This window comes from Bombina bombina, chromosome 1, assembly GCF_027579735.1.
Source record: "Bombina bombina isolate aBomBom1 chromosome 1, aBomBom1.pri, whole genome shotgun sequence".
NCBI lineage: Eukaryota > Metazoa > Chordata > Amphibia > Anura > Bombinatoridae > Bombina > Bombina bombina.
In genome coordinates this window covers 38,612,707-38,631,029 of record NC_069499.1, presented here as the reverse complement: position 1 = coordinate 38,631,029, position 18,323 = coordinate 38,612,707, and the positions used below count along the sequence as shown (strand labels likewise).

General features: G+C 41.5%; 1 protein-coding gene across 1 annotated transcript in view; it reads right to left on the bottom strand.

Annotated features, from left to right (window-relative positions):
- LOC128652321 (repetitive organellar protein-like) overlaps nucleotides 1–18,323 on the bottom strand; it is a 294,662-nt gene that overhangs the window by 18,253 nt on the left and 258,086 nt on the right. Inside the window, exon 19 of the mRNA XM_053705258.1 lies at nucleotides 9,578–9,725. Within this exon, the coding sequence (XP_053561233.1) occupies nucleotides 9,578–9,725 (148 nt within the window). The remainder of the gene's footprint in view (nucleotides 1–9,577; nucleotides 9,726–18,323) is intronic.

The window sequence follows — 18,323 nt, the reverse complement described above, 5'->3', positions numbered from 1 at the left end:
AAGGTCCTGTCTCAGAGGCAGAGACCATGGTGGAAAGGATGACATGTCCACTAGATCTGCATACCAGGTCCTGTGTGGCCACGCAGGTGCTATCAGAATCACTGATGCTCTCTCCTGCTTGATCTTGGCAATCAGTCGAGGGAGCAGAGGAAACGGTGGACACATAAGCCAGGTTGAAAGACCAGGGCGCTGCTAGAGTATCTATCAGTGTCGCCTTGGGATCCCTGGACCTGGATCCGTAACACGGAAGCTTGGCGTTCTGGCGAGATGCCATGAGATCCAGTTCTGGTTTGCCCCAACGGAGAATCAGTTGTGCAAATACCTCCGGATGGAGTTCCCACTCTCCCGGATGAAAAGTCTGACGACTTAGAAAATCCGCCTCCCAGTGCTCTACACCTGGGATATGGATAGCTGATAGGTGGCAAGAGTGAATCTCTGCCCAGTGAATTATTTTTGAAACTTCTAACATCTCTAGGGAACTTCTTGTTCCCCCTCGATGGTTGATGTAAGCTACAGTCGTGATGTTGACCGACTGAAATCTGATGTACCTCAGAGTTGCTAACTGAGGCCAAACCTGAAGAGCCTTGAATATCGCTCTTAGTTCCAGAATATTTATTGGAAGGAGAGACTCCTCCTGAGTCCACGATCCCTGAGCCTTCAGGGAGTTCCAGACTGCACCCCAACCTAGAAGGCTGGCATTTGTTGTTACAATAGTCCAATCTGGCCTGCGAAGGTCATACCTTTGGACAGATGGACCCGAGATAGCCACCAGGGAAGAGGATCCCTGGTCTCTTGGTCCAGATTCAGTTGAGGGGCCAAATCTGTGTAATCCCCGCTCCACTGACTGAGCCTGCATAGTTGCAGCGGTCTGAGATGTAAGCGTGCAAACGGCACTATGTCCATTGCCGCTACCATTAAGCCGATTACTTCCATACACTGAGCCACCAAAGGGCGCGGAATGGAATGAAGAACCCGACAGGAATTTAGAAGCTTTGATAACCTGGACTCCGTCAAGGTAAATTTTCATTTCTACAGAATCTATCAGAGTCCCTAGAAAGGAGACTCTTGTGAGTGGGGATAGAGAACACTTTTCCTCGTTCACTTTCCACCCATGCGACCTCAGAAATGCCAGTACTACGTCCGTATGAGACTTGGCAATTTGGAAGTTTGACGCCTGTATCAGGATGTCGTCTAAATAAGGGGCTACTGCTATGCCCCGCGGCCTTAGGACCGCCAAAAGCGACCCTAGAACCTTTGTAAAGATTCTTGGGGCTGTAGCTAATCCAAAGGGAAGAGCTACAACTGGTAATGCCTGTCTTGAAAGGCAAACCTGAGAAACCGATGATGATCTTTGTGTATCGGAATGTGAAGATAAGAATCCTTTAGATCAACTGTAGTCATATATTGACCCTCCTGGATCAGTGGTAGGATGGTACGAATAGTTTCCATCTTGAACGACGGAACTTTGAGGAATTTGTTTAAGATCTTTAGATCCAAAATCGGTCTGAAGGTTCCCTCTTTTTTGGGAACCACAAACAGATTTGAGTAAAAACCCTGTTCCTGTTCCTCCTTTGGAACTGGATGGATCACTCCCATAACTAGGAGGTCTCGTACACAGTGTAAGAATGCCTCACTCTTTATCTGGTTTGCAGATAATTGTGAAAGGTGAAATCTCCCTTTTGGGGCAGAAGCTTTGAAGTCCAGAAGATATCCCTGGGATATAATTTCCAACGCCCAGGGATCCTGAACATCTCTTGCCCATGCCTGGGCAAAGAGTGAAAGTCTGCCCCCTACTAGATCCGTTACCGGATAGGGGGTCGTTCCTTCATGCTGTCTTAGAGGCAGCAGCAGGCTTTTTGACCTGCTTACCTTTTTTCCAGGTCTGGTTTGGTCTCCAGACCGTCTTGGATTGAGCAAAAGTTCCCTCTTGTTTATTATTAGAGGAAGTTGATGCCGCACCTGCCTTGAAGTTTCGAAAGGCACGAAAATTAGACTGTTTGGCCCTAGATTTGGACCTGTCCTGAGGAAGGGCACAACCTTTTCCTCCCGTGATATCAGCAATAATCTCCTTCAAACCAGGCCCGAATAGGGTCTGCCCCTTGAAGGGAATGTTAAGTAGCTTAGATTTTAAAGTCACGTCAGCTGACCATGATTTAAGCCATAGCGCTCTGCGCGCCTGTATAGCAAAACCAGAATTCTTAGCCGTTAGTTTATTCAAATGAACAATGGCATCAGAAATAAAATAATTGGCTAGCTTAAGTGCTCTAAGTTTGCCAAGTATGTCATCCAATGGAGTCTCTACCTGTAAAGCCTCTTCCAGAGACTCAAACCAGTACGCCGCAGCAGCAGTGACAGGGGCAATGCATGCAATGGGCTGTAGGATAAAACCTTGTTGAATAAATATTTTCTTAAGGTAACCTTCTAATTTTTTATCCATTGGCTCTAAAAAAGCATACCTGTCCTCGACAGGGATAGTAGTACGCTTTGCTAGAGTAGAAACTGCTCCCTCCACCTTAGGGACTGTCTGCCATAAGTCCTGTGTGGTGGCGTCTATTGGAAAACATTTTTCTAAAAATAGGAGGGGAAGAGAACGGCACACCTGGTCTATCCCATTCCTTATTAATAATTTCTGTAAACCTTTTAGGTATTGGAAAAACATCAGTACACACCGTACGCACTGCAAAGCATTTATCCAGTCTACAAAATTTCTCTGGCACTGCAATGGTATCACAGTCATTCAGAGCAGCTAAAACCTCCCTAAGTAACACGCGGAGGTGTTCAAGCTTAAATTTAAATGTAGAAATATTAGAATCAGTTATCTTTCCTGAGTCATTAACATCACCCACTGACTGAAGCTCTCCTTCCTCAGCTTCTGCATATTGTGAGGCAGTATCAGACATGGTTCTTAAAGCGTCAGTATGCTCTGCATTTTGTCTCACCCCAGAGCTATCTCGCTAACCTCTAAGTTCAGGTAGTCTGGCTAATACCGCTGACAGTGTATTATCCATGACTGCCGCCATGTCTTGTAAAGTAAACGCTATGGGCGCCCTAGATGTACTTGGCGCCATTTGAGCGTGAGTCCCTTGGGCGGGAGTCAAAGGGTCTGACACGTGGGGAGAGTTAGTCGGCATAACTTTCCCCTCGTCAGATTCCTCTGGTGATAATTTTTTTAAAAACAGAATATGATCTTTATTGCATAAAATGAAATCAGTACATTTGGTACACATTCTAAGAGGGGTTCCACCATGGCTTTTAAACATAATGAACAAGGAGTTTCTTCTATGTCAGACATGTTTATACAGACTAGCAATAAGACTAGCAAGCTTGTTAAACACTTTAAATCAAGTTAACAAGCAAATATAAAAAACGGTACTGTGCCTTTAAGAGAAACAAATTTTGTCAGAATTTGAAAAACAGTGAAAAAATGCAGTAAATCAAACGAAATTTTTACAGTGTATGTAATAGGCTAGCAGAGCATTGCATCCACTTGCAAATGGATGATTAACCCCTTAGTTCAAAAAACGGATCAAAAAAACGAAATAGACGTTTTTTTGTTTTTTTTAACAGTCACAACCAACTGCCACAGCAAGCTGTGGTCCTACCTTCCCCAATAAACGACTTTGGAAAGCCTTTGAGCCCTTTAGAGATGTCCTATAGCATACAGGGGACTCCTGAGGGAAGCTGGATGTCACAGTTTGTAATTTTAACTGCACCAACTGTAACTTTTATACTATAACAGTGGAAAGCCTCAGTAAAACTGTTTCTAGTCAAAATTTAAGCCAGCCATGTGGAAAAAACTAGGCCCCAATAAAGTTTTATCACCAATGCATATATAAAAACGATTAAACATGCCAGCAAACGTTTTATATTGTAAATATCATAAGGGTATTACCCCTGGGAGTAAGCATGATACCAGTCGTTATTAAATCGCTGTATTCAGGCTTAACTTACATTAATCCGGTATCAGCAGCATTTTCTAGTGTTTTCCATCTCTAGAAAAAATTATAACTGCACATACCTGATAGCAGAATAAACTGCACGCCATTCTCTCGCTGAAGTTACCTCATCTGTGTAATCCCCTCAGACATATGTGAGAACAGCAATGGATCTTAGTTACAACCTGCTAAGATCATAGAAACCTCAGGCAGATTCTTCTTCTATTTACTGCCTGAGATAAAATAGCACAACTCCGGTACTATTTAAAAATAAAAAACTTTTGATTGAAGAAAATAAACTAACTATATTTAACCACTCTCTCCTACAACATCCTAGCTTGTTGAGAGTTGCAAGAGAATGACTGGCTATGACAGTTAGGGGAGGAGCTATATTACAGCTCTGCTGTGGGTGTCCTCTTGCAACTTCCTGTTGGGAATGAGAATATCCCACAAGTAATGGATGATCCGTGGACTGGATACACCTTACAAGAGAAAGCAGCGTTTAGCTCAGTAACGCAGCCCCATTGATTCCTATGGGGAAACTAAATTTATGTTTACACCTAACACCCTAACATGAACCCTGAGTCTAAACACCCTCTAATCTTACACTTATTAACCCCTAATCTGCCGCCCCCGACATCGCTGACACCTACATTATTCTTATTAACCCCTAATCTGCTGCTCCGGACATCGCCGCCACTATAATTAACATATTAACCCCTAAACCTCTGCACTCCCGCACCGCAAACACTAGTTAAATATTATTAACCCCTAATCTGCCGCCCCTTACCTATATTTATTAACCCCTAATCTGCTGCCCCCAATGTCGCCGCCACTATACTAAAGTTATTAACCCCTAAATCTGTCTAACCCTAACACTCCCTAACTTAAATTAATTAAAATAAATCTAAATAAAACTTACTATTAATAACTAAATTATTCCTGTTTAAAACTAAATACTTACCTATAAAATAAACCCTAAGATAGCTACAATATAACTAATAGTTACATTGTATCTAGCTTAGGGTTTATTTTTATTTCACAGGCAAGTTTGTATTTATTTTAACTAGGTAGAATAGTTACTAAATAGTTATTAACTATTTACTACCTACCTAGCTAAAATAAATACAAACTGACCTGTAAAATAAAACCTAACCTAAGTTACACTAACACCTAACCTTACACTACAATTAAATAAATTCCCTAAATTAAATACAATTAACTAAATTCAAAACAATTAGCTAAATTACAAAAAAAAAACCCACTAAATTACAGAAAATAAAAAACAAATTACAAGATCTTTAAAGGATTACTTTCTGTTATAATTTTTAAGCTAAACAACTAACATATTAAAGTTAATAAACATTAATTAAAACCTACTGACCTATATTTTCTCCAAAACGAAGTTTCATAACGTTCTAAAAGTTATATCTTTTATTCGCCGATGATGTCAACTTATCCTGCCCACTATTTTCAGCACTGCGTGTTCAAAATACTTAAACCAATAACTTTGTGTTTAAAGCGCCATTTTGGAACCTAGGTATTGTAAACGGATTGGTACAGAGCAAAGGATACCCACGGAGTGGGTTTGGAAAACAATTAAATTTGCAGACAAGATTTCTGATATACGGTAGAGATATGTTAATGAAATGCTATTGATAAAAAGCGTATTTGGGGTAGTTAGTTAGTAACAGGCATAGAAAATATTTACTTACAGTGGCCCTTTAAACTAATTACACCTAATCTAATAGTCCTATCAAAATAAAAAAAAACCTAGCCTAAACTAAACTACCAATAGCCGTTAAAAGGGCCTTTTGCGGGGCATTGCCGCAAAGAAATCAGCTCTTTTACCTGTAAAAAAAAATACAAACAACACCCCCAACAGTAAAACCCACCACCCACACAACCAACCCCCCAAATAAAACCCTAACTAAAAACACCTAAGCTCCCCATTGCCTTGAAAGGGGCATTTGGATGGGCATTGCCCTTAAAAGGGCATTTAGCTCCATTGCGGCCCAAAGCCCTAATCGAAAAATAAAACCCACCCAATACACACTTAAAAAATCCTAACACTAACCCCCGAAGATCCACTTACCGGGAGAAGTCTTCATCCAAGCGGCAAGATGTCCTCAACGAAGCCAGCAGAAGTGGTCCTCCAGACGGGCAGAAGTGGTCCTCCAGACGGGCAGAAGTCTTCACCCAGACGGCATCTTCTATCTTCATCCTTCCGACGCAGAGCGGCTCCATCTTCAAGACATCTGGCGCGGAGCATCCTCTTCCAACGACGACTTCTTGCTGAATGAAGATACCTTTAAGTGACGTCATCCAAGATGGCGTCCCTTAGATTCCGATTGGCTGATATAATTCTATCAGTCAATCGGGATTAAGGTTGAAAAAATCCTATTGGCTGATGCAATCAGCCAATAGGATTGAGCTCGCATTCTATTGGCTGTTCATTCTGTTGGCTGTAGGGGTTAATTGCCGCAAAGAAATCAGCTCTTTTACCTGTAAAAAAAAATACAAACAACACCCCCAACAGTAAAACCCACCACCCACACAACCAACCCCCCAAATAAAACCCTAACTAAAAACACCTAAGCTCCCCATTGCCTTGAAAGGGGCATTTGGATGGGCATTGCCCTTAAAAGGGCATTTAGCTCCATTGCGGCCCAAAGCCCTAATCGAAAAATAAAACCCACCCAATACACACTTAAAAAATCCTAACACTAACCCCCGAAGATCCACTTACCGGGAGAAGTCTTCATCCAAGCGGCAAGATGTCCTCAACGAAGCCAGCAGAAGTGGTCCTCCAGACGGGCAGAAGTGGTCCTCCAGACGGGCAGAAGTCTTCACCCAGACGGCATCTTCTATCTTCATCCTTCCGACGCAGAGCGGCTCCATCTTCAAGACATCTGGCGCGGAGCATCCTCTTCCAACGACGACTTCTTGCTGAATGAAGGTACCTTTAAGTGACGTCATCCAAGATGGCGTCCCTTAGATTCCGATTGGCTGATATAATTCTATCAGTCAATCGGAATTAAGGTTGAAAAAATCCTATTGGCTGATGCAATCAGCCAATAGGATTGAGCTCGCATTCTATTGGCTGTTCATTCTGTTGGCTGTAGGGGTTAATACATTTAATATAGTGGCGGCAACATTGGGGGCGGCAGATTAGGGGTTAATAAATGTAGGTAGGTGGCGGTGATGTTAGGGACAGCAGATTAGGGGTTAATAATATTTAACTGTTTGCGAGGCGGGAGTGCGGAGGTTTAGGGGTTAATATGTTTATTATAGTGGCGGTGATGTCGGGAGTGGCAGATTAGGGGTTAATAATTTTATTTTTAGTGTTTGCGATGCGGGAGGGTCTCGTTTAGGGGTTAACAGGTAGTTTATGGGTGTTAGTGTACTTTTTAGCACTTTAGTTATGAGTTTTATGCTACAGCGTTGTAGTGTAAAACTCATAACTACTGACTTTAGAATGTGTTACGAATCTTGACGAGGTAGGCTGTACCGCTTACATTTTGACCTCCCGGGACAAGCTTGTAATACCGGCGCTATGGAAGTCCCATAGAAAAAAGACTATATGCAATTTGCGTAAGTTGATTTGCGGTAAGGCCAAAAAAGTGTGCGGGACAGCTGTACCTACAAGACTCGTAATACCAGCGGTAGTAAAAAAGCAGCGTTATGAGCCTTAACGCTGCTTTTTTACTCATACTCAAGACTCGTAATCTAGCCGTGTGTTTGTTCATTTTGTTTCTTAGACCAGTGATTTTTAACCTTTTTTTTGCCGTGGCACACTTTTTTACATAAAAAAATCCCGTGGCACACCACCATCTCAAAATTTTTAAAAAATCACACATTGTAGCCTAATACAGCATATATATATATACGCATACACACAAACACACACATACTGTATGTATTGTGCTGTTATGCCATGCCTCCTACAAACTACCCCTGCACTGGGAGTAAAAAACAAGCAAAGTTTAAAAAATATGTCACACTGTTGTCAGTCTGCCGTGGCACACCTGAGGATCTCTCACGGCACACTGGTTGAAAAACACTGTCTTAGACTATTAAATGGAGAAACCAAATACACAAAAGTTGTATTAGTTTGTTTCATGAAGTAAATTAGTTAAGTTAATGCAGTGGCGTCACTAGGGGGGTGCAGACCGCACCCGTGTGACACCCTCCAGGGGGTGACACCACCAAAAAAAAACATTTTATTTTTTTTTAATTTTATTGAAATTCAAAGAAATACAATGTAGAGATGCATATATTTTTTTATTAGAGGGGCCAGCATTTGTGAACATTAGTGGGACTGGGGAAGTTGTAGACACTTAATTTTTTTGCCCCTTGAGCCAGCGCTGCAATTTCCACAAATAGTTTTCCCGGCTGCTTTTGCTTGTTTGTACTTTGCTCCTCCCCTGCCCAATTTCACTATGAATGTTGTTGGCGTGCCGTGGGGCTTGCAAAGTTGCGCTGCTAGCTTAAACCTGCCTGCCTATCTGTGCTCACTGCTCAGTGACGTGTGGAGTAGTGGAGTCACTCACTGCTGTGCTGTCTCTCCTGGCACCTGACCGCATGACTGTCTGACACTGTTTCTAAAGTGAAGGAACCATGTATGATGCCCACCAGACGGGTACGGTTACAGTACACTAAGTGCACACTGAAGGGGTAGGAAGGGCGGGCTGGGGTCTGGGGGTGGGCAGAGAGCAGAGGTGCTTGGCCATAAAAAGCGGTAGGCACGCAGCCCGGGGCTGTGCACTGACAGACTTGGAACAGAGTCAGAGAGCAGAATTTTCATAGTTTGCGCCTAAACCTTTTCTTTAGTGATTTATTTTTAGAGTGCTCTGTTTATCTTTCATTTGATGCGCTGCTGAGCCAGGGAGCAGCTCTAGGCATGAGCTTTATAATTAATGCAGTGCAGTTTACATATTTTGTATGTGTGTGTGTCTGAATTTTTGTGTGTGTGTGTGTGTCTGAGTGCTTTTGTGTGTGTGTGTCTGAGTGTTTTTGTATGTGTGTCTGAGTGTTTTTGTGTGTGTGTCTGAGTGTGTTTCCGAGTGTTTGTGTGTGGATCTGAGTGTGTTTTTAAGTGTGTCTAAGTGTCTGTATGTGTGTGTGCCTGAGTTTTTGTGTTTGTGTGTGTCTGCTTTCTGGGGGGAGGGGGGATGACACCATAACTTAACGCACCGGGTGACACCAACCCTAGTGACGCCACTAAGTTAATGAACACATTTCAGACACATTTAGTTCAGAGAATTGTTTTGCAAACGAGTAACAAAACTAATTTTTGCATATGCCAACTCATTACATTACCAAATACCTATATAGATATAGAGGACAATCTTGAACCAGCCTAACCAAAATAAAGTTAGAAATTTGCTAAAATACATGCGGTATATTACTGGTTATTATTTATATTGGGTGCAAATGAAATTGTGAGGTAAACAACAAAATAATTCTCAATATGTGCTCAGCTCTAACAACTGTAATAATCCTAAAATGGCTGCATATAGTAAGTTGCTGATTAACTCATTGGCTACCAGAAACAGATGTGTTGTAGCCCTCTCTAGCAGACAAAGGGTTAAAGGTGAATTAGCATCGTCATGTATGTGTTTAACTTTGAGGTTACATACCAGTTCTGCATTCCAAAACTGAAGCCAAGTCAATGAATTTTTCTTGCAATTTCTTGTTAAAAGACCCAATTTTCTCCTCTCTGTGAACAATCTTATTTATGAGATCCACAATGGCATCCAAAATCTCTTGCTCCCGCTCTGAAAAATCCTTAGAATATACAAGAGTTTAATTAATATAATTATGTTTCAATAACTGTATTTATACTTGTAGCTAAATCAACTTCTCACCACATCAGTACAGGTAGGTAGACGGCCTCTGACTAATAGAATAGCGAGAAGCTCCTCTCAGAAGGCTATGGCTGTGTATACCCCTACAGTCGCCCGCCCCCCTTCACGCTTGAGTTAGTTCAATCTTAGCCAAGCAAGAGCCGACATTGAGAAATGAGACCTAGGCACAATGAAAACTGTTTTAACAAACAGGTTGGTCTTTTTTTACAGTAATATAAATATAGCGTGCAGATCAGGGTGCATGAAAATTAATGATTTTTTTTTAATCATATTTATTTATTGATTTAAATCAAATTTAGTTTTTTAGTTAAATAGGATTTTTTTTTATTAAAATGCTTTTTGAGGAAAAACATAATTTATGCTTACCTGATAAATTTATTTCTCTTGTAGTGTATCCAGTCCACGGATCATCCATTACTTGTGGGATATTCTCCTTCCCAACAGGAAGTTGCAAGAGGATCACCCACAGCAGAGCTGCTATATAGCTCCTCCCCTAACTGCCATATCCAGTCATTCGACCGAAACAAGCCGAGAAAGGAGAAACCATAGGGTGCAGTGGTGACTGAAGTTTAATTAAAATTTAGACCTGCCTTAAAAGGACAGGGCAGGCCGTGGACTGGATACACTACAAGAGAAATAAATTTATCAGGTAAGCATAAATTATGTTTTCTCTTGTTAAGTGTATCCAGTCCACGGATCATCCATTACTTGTGGGATACCAATACCAAAGCTTAAGTACACGGATGATGGGAGGGACAAGGCAGGAACTTAAACGGAAGGAACCACTGCCTGTAGAACCTTTCTCCCAAAAACAGCCTCCGAAGAAGCAAAAGTATCAAATTTGTAAAATTTTGAAAAGGTATGAAGCGAAGACCAAGTCGCAGCCTTGCAAATCTATTCAACAGAGGCCTCATTTTTAAAGGCCCAGGTGGAAGCCACAGCTCTAGTAGAATGAGCTGTAATTCTTTCAGGGGGCTGCTGTCCAGCAGTCTCATATGCTAAACGGATTATACTCCGAAGCCAAAAAGAAAGAGAGGTTGCCGAGGCCTTTTGACCTCTCCTCTGTCCAGAGTAAATAACAAACAGGTGAGATGTTTGGCGAAAATCTTTAGTAGCCTGCAAGTAAAACTTCAATGCACGGACTACATCTAGATTATGCAAAAGACTTTCCTTCTTTGAAGAAGGATTAGGGCATAATGATGGAACAGCAATCTCTTGATTGATATTCTTGTTAGAAACCACCTTAGGTAAAAACCCAGGTTTTGTACGCAGAACTACTTTATCTGAATGAAAGATCAGATAAGGAGAATCACAATGTAAGGCAGATAACTCCGAGACTCTTCGAGCCGAGGAAATAGCCATCAGAAAAAGAACCTTCCATGATAGAAGTTTGATATCAATAGAATTAAGGGGTTCAAACGGAACCCCTTGAAGAACTTTAAGAACCAAGTTTAAGCTCCATGGGGGAGCAACAGGTTTAAACACAGGCTTAATTCTAACTAAAGCCTGACAAAATCCCTGAACGTCTGGAACTTCTGCCAGACGCTTGTGTAAAAGAATAGACAGAGCAGAAATCTGTCCCTTTAAAGAACTAGCTGATAGTCCTTTGTCCAAACCCTCTTTTGGGGGAAGGACAATATCCTAGGAATCCTAACCCTACTCCATGAGTAATTCTTGGATTCACACCAATGAAGATATTTATGCCAAATCTTGTGGTAAATTTTCCTGGTGACAGGCTTTCGTGCCTGTATTAAGGTATCAATTACTGACTCGGAGAAGCCACGCTTTGATAGGATCAAGCGTTCAATCTCCATGCAGTCAGTCTCAGAGAAAGTAGATTCGGATGATTGAAAGGACCTTGTATTAGAAGGTCTTGTCTCAGAGGCAGAGTCCATTGTGGAAAGGATGACATGTCCACTAGGTCTGCATACCAGGTCCTGCGTGGCCACACAGGCGCTATCAATATCACCGATGCTCTCTCCTGTTTGATTTTGGCAATCAGACGAGGGAGCAGAGGAAACGGTGGAAACACATAGGCCAGGTTGAAGAATCAAGGCGCTGCTAGAGCATCTATCAGTGCCGCTTCTGTGTCCCTGGACCTGGATCCATAACAAGGAAGCTTGGCGTTCTGGCGAGACGCCATGAGATCCAGTTCTGGTTTGCCCCAACGGAGAACCAATTGAGCAAACACCTCCGGATGGAGTTCCCACTCCCCCGGATGAAAAGTCTGACGACTTAGAAAATCCGCCTCCCAGTTCTCTACCCCTGGGATATGGATCGCTGATAGGTGGCAAGAGTGAGTCTCTGCCCAGCGAATTATCTTGGAGACTTCTGACATCGCTAGGGAACTCCTGGTCCCCCCTTGATGGATGATGTAAGCCACAGTCGTGATGTTGTCCGACTGAAATCTGATGAACCTCAGTGTTGCTAACTGAGGCCAAGCTAGAAGAGCATTGAATATTGCTCTTAACTCCAGAATATTTATTGGGAGGAGTTTCTCCTCCTGAGTCCATGAACCCTGAGCCTTCAGGGAGTTCCAGACTGCACCCCAACCTAGAAGGCTGGCGTCTGTTGTTACAATGGTCCAATCTGGCCTGCGAAAGGTCATATCTTTGGACAGATGGACCCGAGATAACCACCAGAGAAGAGAATCTCTGGTTTCCTGATCCAGATTTAGTAGAGGGGACAAATCTGTGTAATCCCCATTCCACTGACTGAGCATGCATAATTGCAGCGGTCTGAGATGCAGGCGCGCAAATGGCACTATGTCCATCGCCGCTACCATTAAGCCGATTACTTCCATGCACTGAGCCACCGTGGGGCGCGGAATGGAGTGAAGAACACGGCAAGCATTTAGAAGTTTTGATAACCTGGACTCCATCAGGTAAATTTTCATTTCTATAGAATCTATCAGAGTCCCTAGGAAGGAAACCCTTGTGAGAGGAGATAGAGAACGCTTTTCTTCGTTCACTTTCCACCCATGCGACCTCAGAAATGCCAGAACTATCTCTGTATGAGACTTGGCAATTTGAAAGCTTGACGCCTGTATCAGGATGTCGTCTAGGCAAGGAGCCAACGCTATGCCTCGCGGTCTTAGAACCGCCAGAAGTGAGCCCAGAACCTTTGTAAAAATTCTTGGGGCTGTAGCCAACCCGAATGGAAGAGCTACAAACTGGTAATGCCTGTCTAGAAAGGCAAACCTCAGGAACCGATGATGATTCTTGTGGATCGGAATGTGAAGGTAGGCATCCTTTAAGTCCACTGTGGTCATGTACTGACCCTCTTGGATCATGGGTAAAATTGTTCGAATAGTTTCCATCTTGAATGATGGAACTCTGAGGAATTTGTTTAGGATCTTTAGATCCAAAATTGGTCTGAAGGTTCCCTCTTTTTTGGGAACCACAAACCGATTTGAATAAAACCCCTGTCCTTGTTCCGTCCGTGGAACTGGATGGATCACTCCCATTACAAGGAGGTCTTGCACGCAGCTTAGGAATGCCTCTTTCTTTATCTGGTTTGCAGATAATCTTGAAAGGTGAAATCTCCCTTGTGGGGGAGAAGCTTTGAAGTCCAGAAGATATCCCTGAGAGATTTGATCTCCAACGCCCAGGGATCCTGAACATCTCTTGCCCACGCCTGGGCGAAGAGAGAGAGTCTGCCCCCTACTAGATCCGTTGTCGGATAGGGGGCCACTCCTTCATGCTGTCTTGGAGGCAGCAGCAGGCTTTCTGGCCTGCTTGCCCTTGTTCCAGGACTGGGTAGGTTTCCAGGCCTGCTTAGATTGAGGAAAAGTTCCCTCTTGTTTTGAAGTAGAGGGAGCTGATCCTGCACCTGCCTTGAAATTTCGAAAGGCACAAAAATTAGACTGTTTGGCCCTTGGTTTGGCCCTGTCCTGAGGAAGGGTATGACCCTTACCTCCAGTAATGTCAGCAATAATTTCTTTCAAACCAGGCCCGAATAAGGTCTGCCCCTTGAAAGGAATGTTAAGTAATTTAGACTTTGAAGTCACATCAGCTGACCAGGATTTAAGCCATAGCGCCCTACGCGCCTGGATGGCGAATCCGGAATTCTTAGCCGTTAGTTTAGTCAAATGAACAATGGCATCAGAAACAAATGAGTTAGCTAGCTTAAGTGTTCTAAGCTTGTCAATAATTTCAGTTAATGGAGCTGTATGGATGGCCTCTTCCAGGGCCTCAAACCAGAACGCCACCGCAGTAGTGACAGGCGCAATGCATGCAAGGGGCTGTAAAATAAAAACCTTGTTGAATAAACATTTTCTTAAGGTAACCCTCTAATTTTTTATCCATTGGATCTGAAAAAGCACAACTGTCCTCAACCGGGATAGTGGTACGCTTTGCTAAAGTAGAAACTGCTCCCTCCACCTTAGGGACTGTCTGCCATAAGTCCCGTGTAGTGGCATCTATTGGAAACATTTTTCTAAATATAGGAGGTGGGGAAAAGGGCACACCGGGTCTATCCCACTCCTTACTAATAATTTCTGTAAGCCTTTTAGGTATTGGAAAAACATCAGTACTCACCGGCACTGCATAGTATTTATCCAGCCTACACAATTTCTCTGGCACTGCAATTGTGTCACAGTCATTCAGAGCAGCTAATACCTCCCCAAGTAACACACGGAGGTTCTCAAGCTTAAATTTAAAATTAGAAATCTCTGAATCAGGTCTCCCCGATTCAGAGACGTCACCCACAGACTGAAGCTCTCCGTCCTCAGGTTCTGCATATTGTGACGCAGTATCAGACATGGCTCTTACAGCATCTACGCGCTCTGTATCTCGTCTAACCCCAGAGCTATCGCGCTTGCCTCTCAATTCAGGCAATCTGGCTAATACCTGTGACAGGGTATTATTCATGATTGCAGCCATGTCCTGCAAAGTAATCGCTATGGGCATCCCTGATGTACTTGGCGCCATATTAGCGTGCGTCCCTCGAGCGGGAGGCGAAGGGTCCGACACGTGGGGAGAGTTAGTCGGCATAACTTCCCCCTCGACAGACCCCTCTGGTGACAATTCTTTTATAGATAAAGAATGATCTTTACTGTTTAAGGTGAAATCAATACATTTAGTACACATTCTCCTATGGGGCTTCACCATGGCTTTTAAACATAATGAACAAGTAGTTTCCTCTGTGTCAGACATGTTTGTACAGACTAGCAATGAGACTAGCAAGCTTGGAAAACACTTTAAACAAAGTTAACAAGCAATATAAAAAACATTACTGTGCCTTTAAGAGAAACAAATTTTGGCAAAATTTGAAATAACAGTGAAAAAAGGCAGTTACACTAACAAAGTTTTTACAGTGTATGTAACAAGTTAGCAGAGCATTGCACCCACTTGCAAATGGATGATTAACCCCTTAATACAAAAAACAGATTAACAAAACGAAAAATATGTTTTTTAAACAGTCATAACAACTGCCACAGCTCCTACTTTTGAAGCCTTTTGAGTCCATCAGAGATGTCCTATAGCATGCAGGGGACTGCTGAGGGAAGCTGAATGTCACAGTTTGTAATTTTAACTGCACCAACTGTAACTTTTATACTATAACAGTGGAAAGCCTCTGTTTCTAGGCAAAAATAAAGCCAGCCATGTGGAAAAAACTAGGCCCCAATAAGTTTTATCACCAAAGCATATATAAAAACGATTAAACATGCCAGCAAACGTTTTATATTACACTTTTATAAGAGTATGTATCTCTGTTAATAAGCCTGATACCAGTCGCTATTAAATCACTGCATTTAGGCTTAACTTACATTAATCCGGTATCAGCAGCATTTTTCTAGCAAGTTCCATCCCTAGAAATATGTTTACTGCACATACCTTATTGCAGGAAAACCTGCACGCCATTCCCTCTCTGAAGTTACCTCACTCCTCAGAATATGTGAGAACGGCAATGGATCTTAGTTACTTCTGCTAAGATCATAGAAATCACAGGCAGATTCTTCTTCTAATGCTGCCTTTGATAAAACAGTACACTCCGGTACCATTTAAAAATAACAAACTTTTGATTGAAGTTAAGAAACTAACTATAATACACCACTCTCCTCTTACTACGTCCATCTTTGTTGAGAGTTGCAAGAGAATGACTGGATATGGCAGTTAGGGGAGGAGCTATATATAGCAGCTCTGCTGTGGGTGATCCTCTTGCAACTACCTGTTGGGAAGGAGAATATCCCACAAGTAATGGATGATCCGAGGACTGGATACACTTAACAAGAGAAAATCTAAAGATAGTTTTCTATTTAAGATACGTTATAATCTAACGTTTTTCATCCTGAAATAAGGATTCCTTTTTATTATGTAGCACGAGGCTGTATATTCATGGCTGTAATGTCACGCTCTCGCAGAGGATTATTATTTTGGGCATGTATCTGTCCAGAAGATATCACATATTTGTGGTTTTGCAGCTCTCAAAACTGTGAATTTGTATCTGCAGAAATAACCTGCCCCTTCTTCACAGTAAAATGTTATCAAATAAACATACAGGGTTCAGAAATAGATCTTAAAGGGACGCAAACCCACATATTTCATGAATTAGAGCACACAATTTTCAGAATTACTTCTATCAAATTTGCTTCATTCTCTTGGAATCCTTTGTTGAAGGAGAGCAATGCTCTACTAGGAGCTAGCTGAACATATAGAGGCCTAGTTATCAACGTGTCAACTTTCCTGCCTTCGCCGGCCCAATACGCCCGCCTAAGCTCGCCTACCATCGCCGCCGCCGCGGACCTGCAAAATCTCACCTAAGTTATCAATAAATCTGTCAAAAAGCCGCGCACCAAGTACGGGGCGATGAGCAGCGGACTGTGAGAGTTATCACTCATCCGATCTCGCTGCTCTTCGGCTTTTTGACAGCTTTATTGCTAGCCTGTCACTAAACACCCACACTAAACTACACTGTTCTACCCCCTATACCGGCGCCCCCGGAGCCCCCCGCAACTCAATAAAGTTACTAACCCCTAAACCGCCGCTCCTAGACCCCGCCGCAACTCTTATAAATGTATTAATCCCTAAACCGCCACTCCCGGACCCCGCCACAACCTATATTAAATTTATTAATCCCTAATCTGCCCCCCTTACACCGTCGCCACCTATAATAAATTTATTAACCCCTATCCTGCCCCCCCTACACCGCCGCCACTGTAATAAAATTATCAACCCCTAAACCTAAGTCTAACCCTAACCCTAACACCCCCCAACTTAAATATTAATTAAATTAATCTAAATAATATTTCTATTATTAACTAAATTAATCCTATTTAAAACTAAATACTTACCTATAAAATAAACCCTAATATAGCTACAATATAAATAATAATTATATTGTAGCTATCTTAGGATTTATTTTAATTTTACAGGCATCTTTCAATTTATTTTAACTAGGTACAATAGCTATTAAATAGTTATTAACTATTTAACAGCTTACCTAGCTAAAATAAAGAGAAATTTACCTGTAAAATAAATCCTAACCTAAGTTACAATTACACCTAACACTAAACTATACTTTAATAAATTATTCCTATTTAAACTAAATACTTACCTGTAAAATAAACCCTAAGATAGCTACAATATAATTAATAATTACACTGTAGTTATTTTAGGATTTATGTTTATTTTACAGGTAACTTTGTATTTATTTTAGCTAGTTAGAATAGTTATTAAATAGTTATTAACTATTTAATAACTACCTAGCTAAAAGAAATACAAAATTACCTGTAAAATAAATCCTAACCTAAGTTACAATTAAACCTAACACTACACTATCATTAACCCCTTAATGACCGGACCATTTTTCAATTTTCTTACCCTTAATGACAATGGCTATTTTTACATTTCTGCAGTGTTTGCGTTTAGCTGTAATTTTCCTCTTACTCGTTTACTGTACCCACACATATTATATACCGTTTTTCTCGTCATTAAATGGACTTTCTAAAGATACCATTATTTTCATCATATCTTATAATTTACTAAAAAAAAAATTATAAAATATGAGGAAAAAATGGAAAAAAACACACTTTTTCTAACTTTGACCCCCAAAATCTGTTACACATCTACAATCACCAAAAAACACCCATGCTAAATAGCTTATAAATTTTGTCCTGAGTTTAGAAATACCCAATGTTTACATGTTCTTTGCTTTTTTTGCAATTTATGGGGCAATAAATACAAGTAGCACTTTGCTATTTCCAAACCACTTTTTTTCAAAATTAGCGCTAGTTACTTTGGAACCCTGATATCTGTCAGGAATATCTGAATATCCCTTGACATGTATATATTTTGTTTTAGAAGACATCCCAAAGTATTGATCTAGGCCCATTTTGGTATATTTCATGCCACCATTTCACCGCCAAATGCGATAAAAAAAAAAAAAGTTCACTTTTTCACAAATTTTGTCACAAACTTTAGGTTTCCCACTGAAATTATTTACAAACAGCTTCTGCAATTATGGCACAAATGATTGTAAATGCTTCTCTGGGATCCCCTTTTTCAGAAATAACAGA